We start from the raw sequence: 8252 nt of genomic DNA, 5'->3' as shown, positions 1-8252 counted from the left end.
GGGGGGGCAATCACTTTTTCACACAAGGCCATGTAGGTTTGGATTTTTTTCCAAAGATATAGATATATATATATATGATATAGCGTCCCCTGATGGTCACTAGAGAGAATTCAGCTGTAACACATGATGCTTTGACTAACATTTAAATCCCTCTTATTGACCTTTTTAATGTGTAAACAAGAACTCACTGATAAACTTTTGGTGTTTAGTTTCGTTCTTCCTAACCTGAAGGTCTCTGTTCCCCCTTTTGGTTCCTTCAGGTCGGCATGAGTCACAGTTCCTCAGCAGGAATCCTTCTCTCCTCGGAGAACAGCCGCTCCGTCTCGGCTCCCATCACCGCCGACCGCCGGCTGGCCTGGCGAGCCGTCGTCTCTTCGTCGTCGACCCCCGTGGGCGTCGCCCTGCCGCGCCCCGAGCGCTCCATCAGCCCCGAGAGCAACGACAGCATCTCAGAAGAACTCAACCACTTCAAGCCCATCGTCTGCTCGCCGTGCACGCCGCCCAAACGCCTGCCGGACGGACGCCTGCTGGAGCCCACCATCGTGAAGTCCACGCCCAGGAACCTGACCCGCGGCCTGCAGAGGGCCACCAGCTACGAGGCCAGTCCCGCCGTCCTGCTGAAGTGGAGGCAGATCGAACTGGACCGCCAGAGTCTCAAGGTGAACTCCAAGGCGACGCTGACGAGCCCCGTCAACGAACTCCACAACAAGACCGGCACGGGGGGGGAGGACGCCAAGACCCGGCGGTCCCCGCTGGGACGAGGCGGAGTGAGGGCCGCCAACAAGAGGAGGCTGCTGTTCGAACCTCCAGCCGGAGACACAGACTCCTTCCAGAAACAGTCCGTGAAGATCCGGGTCCCTGCGATCCGCTACAGCAGCGAGACCACTTTCAGAGGAAGTTCAGACTTTGAGCCGGCGGTCGGCGTGCCTGAATCCGGCAGTGGCGGAGCGCTTTTTAGCCGAAAACAGTCGTTCTCACCGTACACTAAGAACTCCGGTTTCCAGTCCTGTAAATTAGTGCCAAAGGACTCGCAGAGTCCGAGGAAGGAGTCCGACAGTAGCCTCCACAACCAGTCTACCTCAAGGAGGGGCAAGAAGCGGGAACAGAAGACCAAACACTTGGACTCGGAGCAGGACTTGGACCTGAAGAGGAGCCGGTCGGCCAGCCAGGAGGCCTTCGACGAGCGGTACGTCTGTCAGATCCAGCAGGAGCGACAGGACCGGGCCATCGCCTTGAAGCTGCAGAGACAGTTCGACCGGGAGAACCAGACCACCAACCGCCGGAGGAGCCCCGACAAGTACTTCCTGCGGTCCTGGATGTCCAACCAGAACCACCGCAGGTGGCGTGGCCTGAGGAGGTCTCGACGAATTAACAAGAAGCACTAGAGAGCGAGTCGTCCGCTGACTCGGCACAAAGGAGGACAGGAAGAGGTTCATATATGCAAAGTGACGAAAAGGTTTGAATGTTTTTACACGACGGCAAACTTTAAAACGCTGTCGAGGAAAAAGAACAGAAAGTGAACGTTTATTTGATCTTTTCACCAGCAAATCACCAAAAACTGAACCAGCTGCAGTCCGACATGTGAACTCTCATCTCTGGAGGACCAATGGACTAAACACACAAAAATCTAAAAAGAGAGCTGTTGCTGTATAAACTGGAGGTCTGGGGTCTTCAGGGGTTTCTGTAGGTCCGGGGCTTCAGGGGATCCTTGAGGTCTGGGTCTTCAGAGGTTCCCGGAGGTCTGGGTCTTCAGGGGTTTCCGTAGGTCCGGGGATCCTGGAGGTCTGTGGTCTTCAGGGGTTCCTGGAGGTCTGTGTCTTTAGGGGCCCAGTATCTCCTCCCACTATGTTACTGGTCCGCCTCTTTGCTGAAGGTCTTCCAGTCTGAACGTTTGTCAGACGTTCTTTCAGCGCTTTGAAGCTGTGGATCCTGGACTCTGCTCCGTGGCTGCTGAGGCTCATGGGTACTGTAGTCTCAGAGACGTCTGGACCAGGAGAGAAGAGTCGTGTGATTGGACGAGTTGTGTTTGTTTGTGGTGAAAATGTAAACAAAAGCTTTAAGGAAGAGTTGATGTTTAATGTCTGAAGCAGTTTAGATTTAACCCGAAACTTTAATAAAATAAAGATGAATGAATTAAATATTGTTGAATGTTTTACAGTAAGTGACATTCCTCGCACTTTGAGTTAAGTAACACATTTTTAATATATTTTTTATTTTATTAAAATATGGTACTTTCTGTGTTTTTATGTCCTTTTATTTATTGTTTTTGTATTTTTTAACGTTTGTGTGCGAGAAAAAAAAAGAAAAGAGAGCGCGCGCACTCTGCTTTGTCTGTGTCCGTCTCGGGTACGCGCACGCGGTAACGTGCGTTAATACGTGGCGGTTCCTTCAGATGTCGCTGAGAGCCAATCAGATGCCTCCAGGTCACAGGCGTCGTGTTCGTAGCAGAAGACAAGATGGCGGCCGCGAGGAACGGAAAGAACGGACTCCTGGAGAAAGTGAGCGATAACAGTTTGATTTGTTTGAGTGAGATGTGAAGAGAAGCTCCGGAGCTCATTGTTCACACGGTGACAGCGGGAGGTCAGCTCTCTGTGAGCCGGATAGCTCCGGGCCGCTGTTAGCCAGCTAAGCTAACAGGCTAAATTACATATATTGTGTGTGTGTGTGTGTGTGTGTGTGTGTGTGTGTGTGTGTGTGTGTGAGAGAGAGAGAGAGATATTAAGAAATTAATAAGATCCAAAGATTATAAATCATCACGTTTTAACTTAGTTTAAAAAGTTCATTTAAAATTTGAATACGTTTTATTTAACACAGTCATATTTATAGTTTAAGAGTTAATTTATCATCAATATATTATAATAAATCCTAATAATACTGATAACAATGAATCTGTTTCAGTGGAGGATCGATGAGAAACCAGTGAAAATAGATAAATGGGACGGAGCCGCTGTGAAGAACTCGCTGGATGACGCTGCGAAGAAGGTCGGCTTTTATTGTGAAAGGTCGTCTGTTATTGTGAAAGGTCGTCTGTTATCATTATGAGTCACAATTGTTCATCAATAACCAGTCGGCCCCCTTCAGGTGCTGCTGGAGAAGTACGGTTACGTGGAGACCTTCGGGCTGGTGGACGGTCGTCTGGTGATCTGCACCGTCTCCTGTCTGTTCGCCATGCTGGCTCTGGTCTGGGACTTCCTGCACCCGTTCCCAGAGTCCAGGCCGGTCCTGGCCTGCTGTGTCATCTCATATCCTTCTGAGGCACCGAGACCACCTGATCTCAGGTCCCTGTTCTAGTCTCGGGTCCCTGGTCCTGTATGAGAGTGATGAGGTGGTCTGTGTGGTGGGATCTAAAGGAGCGTGTTTGAGATATCAGCAAACATGACAAACTAAATTGACATTAACAGAATTATTAATGTCAGTAAGATTATTAATAACACCAGCCTGAGATCAGGGAGCAACAACCAAACTATGAGCTACGTCTCATAATTAGTGGACAGATGAGAAACTACTTCAAGGTGTGGCAGATAAACATGACGAAACAAAATACGATCGGCATGAAAACAAATATAAAATGCATAAAAACTACAACTCACAATAACGCTGAATCAGTGGAGCCCTGAGCTTGTTTCTCTGCAACGAAACGGTCCCATCATGGGAGACAATGACACCCGAAGTCTGTTCCTGATGTCCAGTCTACTCCGTTTAGTTTTGATTACCGTCACTGCAGAACATCCCGCTTCACATAGAGGATGTGTTAATGGAAGCAGAGTTTTCAGTGCTTTAGTGGTGATCTCAGGATATTCAGCCTCAATGTTAATCAAACACCAGCAGAGTTGTTGTCTCCAACATACTTTTAAGGCCACCGTCATTTACAATCTCCAGCAGCTGATCTTCTCTGTCGCCACGTATTCTGCAGAGCGGGTTTGGCGTGTCAGAATTACTCCTGATATTTAATCAGACTCCTGATATTGTCTGTTAAATGAAGCTTTCATTTTTTTGGAAGGTGTAGTTCTCCTTAGTGGACTTTACCTCTTTGCAAATAAGCTCTCCAAAAGTTATTTACCCATTTTCGTTAGTTTGTGGGCTTAATGTTTGAGGTAACGTATCACGTGACCGAGACGAGCGTCTTGACATGTCAAGAGCCACAGGCGGATGAAATTGGGAGAGAATCCGGTTATTTTTCAAAATAAAACTTCTTTCAGACTGATAATCAATAAAACGGAAATAATATAATATTTATTCCTCCTGCCCGGTACCAAATGACCCGGTGGTTGGAGACCACTGCTGTAGACCACGATGATGAAGACTTCACATCTCACGGAGCTTTGATGTGAATCTTTGTGAATGTTTTGACTGCTGCAGGACCAAGGTTCTCTGTTCAGGACCAAGGTTCTCTGTTCAGGACCAAGGTTCTCTGTTCAGGACCAAGGCTCTCTGTTCAGGACCCAGGTTCTCTGTTCAGGACCCAGGCTCTCTGTTCAGGACCCAGGCTCTCTGTTCAGGACCAAGGCTCTCTGTTCAGGACCCAGGTTCTCTGTTCAGGACCCAGGTTCTCTGTTCAGGACCCAGGCTCTCTGTTCAGGACCCAGGCTCTCTGTTCAGGACCCAGGCTCTCTGTTCAGGACCCAGGCCCTCTGTTCAGGACCCAGGTTCTCTGTTCAGGACCAACACTCTCTGTTCAGGACCCAGGTTCTCTCCCAACTGTGTTCTAGTAAATCCTGAATCACGTGAAGATGAGTTTGTGTTGATGAGTATGAATGTTACTCTAACCCGGCGTCCTACAGAGGACGGGTGATGATGTCATGGTGTCTGTTCCCTAACTGCCCCCCCCTCCATCACGTACTTCATCATGATGGGGATCCTGACCCTCTACACCTCCTACAAGGAGAAGAACATCTTCCTGGTGTCTCTGCAAAAGGATCCAGCTGGAATGGATCCGGATCACATGTGGCAGCTCTCCTCCTCCCTCAAACGGTCTGAATCCTTTACCCATCATGCACTCTGATGATGGAGTCCTCACACACACACACACACACACACACGTGTACTTTGTGTCTCAGATTTCTATAGTTGTAGATGTACTAACGTGTACTCTGTGTCTCAGGTTTGATGACCAGTACTCTCTCAGAGTTTCCTTTTCTGATGGAAAGTCCAGGAACTTCCGTGAAGCCGAGTTCACGAAGTCTGTGTCAGCGTTCTTCGATGAGAACGGGACTTTGTCCATGGACCAGTTTGAGAAGAGCGTTTCTAAACTTCACGACACGCTGGCCTCCGACAAGAAGACCAAATAACCACTGGATCAATACGGCAGTACGTCAGTACATCATCAATACGGCGATACATTGATACATTAGTACATTGATACATTAGTACATAGGTACATTAGTACATGGGTACATAGGTACATTGATACATTAGTACATAGGTACATTAGTACATAGGTACATTGATACATTAGTACATTGATACATTAGTACATTGATACATTAGTACATAGGTACATTAGTACATAGGTACATTAGTACATTGATACATTAGTACATAGGTACATTGATACATTAGTACATTGATACATTAGTACATAGGTACATAGGTACATTGACGCATTAGTACATAGGTACATAGGTACATTGATGCATTAGTACATAGGTACATTGATGCATTAGTACATAGGTACATTGATGCATTAGTACATAGGTACATTGATGCATTAGTACATAGGTACATTGATGCATTAGTACATAGGTACATTGATGCATTAGTACATTGATACATTAGTACATTGATACATTAGTACATTGATACATTAGTACATAGGTACATTGATACATTAGTACATAGGTACATTGGTGCATTAGTACATAGGTACATTGGTGCATTAGTACATTGGTACATAGATACATTGGTACATAGGTACATAGGTACATTGGTACATTGGTACATTGATGCATTAGTACATAGGTACATTATGTACCAATGTACCAATGCACCAATGCACCAGATACATTGGTACATAGGTACATTGGTACATTGGTACATAGGTACATTGGTACATTGGTACATAGGTACATTGGTACATAGGTACATTGGTACATTGGTACATAGGTACATTGGTACATTATAGGGGTGGGAATCACCAGAGGTTCCGCGATACAATATTATCACGATACTGCGATATTATCACGATACTGCGATATTCTGATTATTGCGATAACATAGGCCTATATTGCGATTTATTACTTTTTCAACTTCAAATTATGTCCCCAAAGGAAAACTGTGTCAACATGTTTTATCTCATAAGATAAAGTTTTCAGTCTGTTCATCTCACTTCAACCATTTTTATTGCAGCAAAATATGATTGTCAAGCAGACAGACTGACCAACAATGTCATAAATGTTGCATGAACCTGACAAACTGAACTGTTTGTATTACCACATAGTCTTAACTAAATGCAAACGTGTGGACTCAGTATATGAACTACAACTTATATAAGTAGGATATTAGCGTTATATAACTCAGTATAACTTGCGATGCGTGGACGTCAAGGGCAGAGAGACAGTTATGCGCTGCACTCTCCTCATGAGCCTGGCTACTGTTGGCAGATTTAATCCCGTTGTGAGGCCAGATGTCTCTATCTTTGTTTTCACCAACTTCCTACCAATCACGCTGACCCGGGACCTCTGCTGACCTCACCAGAAAATAACTCAGCACCATCTAGTGGACTGAAAAAGCAATTGATTTGATTTTTCTAAAAAAAAATAATAATAATAATAAAAAAATTATATAATAAAAGATCGATACTTGGCGTCCGTGTATCGATACAATATCGCCGCGCAAAAAAATATCGCGATACTATGCTGTATCGATTGTTTTTCCCCACCCCTAGTACATTAGTACATTGGTACGTTGATACATTGGTACGTTGATACATTGCTACATTAGTGCATTGCTACATTGGTACATAGGTACATTGGTACATAGGTACATTGGTACGTACATTAAGTAGTTTTTGTTTTCAAATGAACTCTTTGAATCTCAGTTAAAGTTTGTTTTTATTTGTTCTCACGACGTCATCGTTTCCTGTTAAAGGGGCTCCTGGTGGTGCGTTCAAGGACGCTGAGCAATTTGAGTCAATCTCAGCTGCAACGCTCAAACTTTAACAACTAATACCTTCTCTGTTTCTCTCAGAATCACAACAACCCTTCAGACCGGATGTTTTCCACCAATCACAACGTGACATCAGTGGTGGGCGGAGCCTCTAATGGAGCAGACTCACCTTTGAGGTCACATGGGTGGAAACGAGCAGCCTGATTGGTCACAGTGGCTTCCTGTGGCAACATCAGATTAGCATCATTAGCATCATCATGAGTGAAACAACCATGCTAACATGTTGCTGCCTTACAACAGGAAGTGAGAACTTTACTTTGAATGTTTTTCTTTTAATTTCTCTGTAACGTCTGTGAGTTTGTGAATTATTAAAGATGGAGGTTGTTACAGAAACACCTTTCACTGTTTATTCTGCAGAACCTCAGTTCATCCAGCAGGTGGAGCCGCTGCTCCTCTGATCTCTGATAATCACTTCAGTACTTCTATGGGTCACATATACATCTCTGTATTATGTTCTCCATAATAATAAGAATATTCAACATTTCAAATCACACAAGTATAATGACTTTATTTAATCTATAATATTACATCATCAGTTATGATCATCATCATTTATAAGAAACTAAAGCTTTCAGATAAATGAGACGTAGCAGAAAATAGAAATACTCAAGTAAAAGTACCTCAAAATTAAATACTATTTTAACGTAATATATATATTTAAATATATATGTTTATATGTATTCATATTTAAATGTGTCTGTTTTGAGGGTCCAGACAGAAGTTGTGTGACATCAGATTAAATGAATGTTGAAACCAATTGTTACTGATTATTATTGATCAGAGTCAGTGCAGGGGGCGGGGTTAGCGTGTGTGGGTGGGGCCAGCAGGCAGGACTTGTGTGTGTCGGTCAGCAGTGATCAGACGATTGTGAGAGAAGCAGAGTCTCACAGTGTGCTGTCTCTCAGTCATGGCCTGTCTCATGGCAGCCTGGTCCGTCCACAACCCCACCATTACCAACTCCATCATCATGGTGAGTACAACTCATACTGGACTGGACAGCTATACTGGGGACCTACTGGACTCATACTGGGAACATTCTGGAGCTATAGTGAGAACATAGTGGACACATTCTGTAGCTATAGTGAGAA

General features: G+C 44.7%; 3 protein-coding genes across 4 annotated transcripts in view; all 3 read left to right on the top strand.

Moving 5' to 3' along the window:
- rnf169 (ring finger protein 169) overlaps positions 1 to 2254 on the top strand; it is a 14014-nt gene extending 11760 nt beyond the window's left edge. Inside the window, exon 4 of the mRNA XM_031878908.1 lies at positions 228 to 2254. Coding sequence (XP_031734768.1) covers positions 228 to 1385 — 1158 coding nt within the window. The 3' untranslated portion in view covers positions 1386 to 2254. The remainder of the gene's footprint in view (positions 1 to 227) is intronic.
- Positions 2255 to 2373: 119 nt separating this feature from the next.
- Positions 2374 to 7497, top strand: spcs2 (signal peptidase complex subunit 2). Its single transcript, XM_031878912.1, has 6 exons — positions 2374 to 2498; positions 2899 to 2982; positions 3082 to 3242; positions 4837 to 4971; positions 5102 to 5307; positions 7186 to 7497. The coding sequence occupies exons 1-5, from the start codon at positions 2457 to 2459 to the stop codon at positions 5286 to 5288; spliced, it is 609 nt and encodes a 202-aa protein (XP_031734772.1). The 5' UTR covers positions 2374 to 2456; the 3' UTR covers positions 5289 to 5307; positions 7186 to 7497.
- A 351-nt stretch (positions 7498 to 7848) lies between these two features.
- abcg1 (ATP-binding cassette, sub-family G (WHITE), member 1) overlaps positions 7849 to 8252 on the top strand; it is a 21434-nt gene continuing 21030 nt past the window's right edge. For both annotated transcript variants that reach the window (XR_004213946.1, XM_031878894.1), the window contains exon 1: positions 7849 to 8134. Coding sequence is in view for 1 of the 2 variants with exons in the window: in XM_031878894.1 (XP_031734754.1) it covers positions 8072 to 8134 (63 nt within the window). In the remaining variant the exon portion in view is untranslated. The remainder of the gene's footprint in view (positions 8135 to 8252) is intronic.

The sequence above is a fragment of the Anarrhichthys ocellatus genome, unplaced genomic scaffold (assembly GCF_004355925.1).
Source record: "Anarrhichthys ocellatus isolate YVR2014 unplaced genomic scaffold, GSC_Weel_1.0 scaffold209, whole genome shotgun sequence".
Taxonomy (NCBI): domain Eukaryota; kingdom Metazoa; phylum Chordata; class Actinopteri; order Perciformes; family Anarhichadidae; genus Anarrhichthys; species Anarrhichthys ocellatus.
Note: the sequence above shows the minus strand (reverse complement) of the source record. Positions and strands in the feature narration are given on the sequence as shown.

Coding starts and splice junctions, on each gene's coding strand:
- spcs2 (XM_031878912.1), top strand. CDS start 2,457: ATGGCGGCCGCGAGGAACGGAAAGAACGGACTCCTGGAGAAA. Junction 2,983..3,081: donor TGGATGACGCTGCGAAGAAG/GTCGGCTTTTAT, acceptor GGCCCCCTTCAG/GTGCTGCTGGAGAAGTACGG. Junction 4,972..5,101: donor CTCTCCTCCTCCCTCAAACG/GTCTGAATCCTT, acceptor TCTGTGTCTCAG/GTTTGATGACCAGTACTCTC.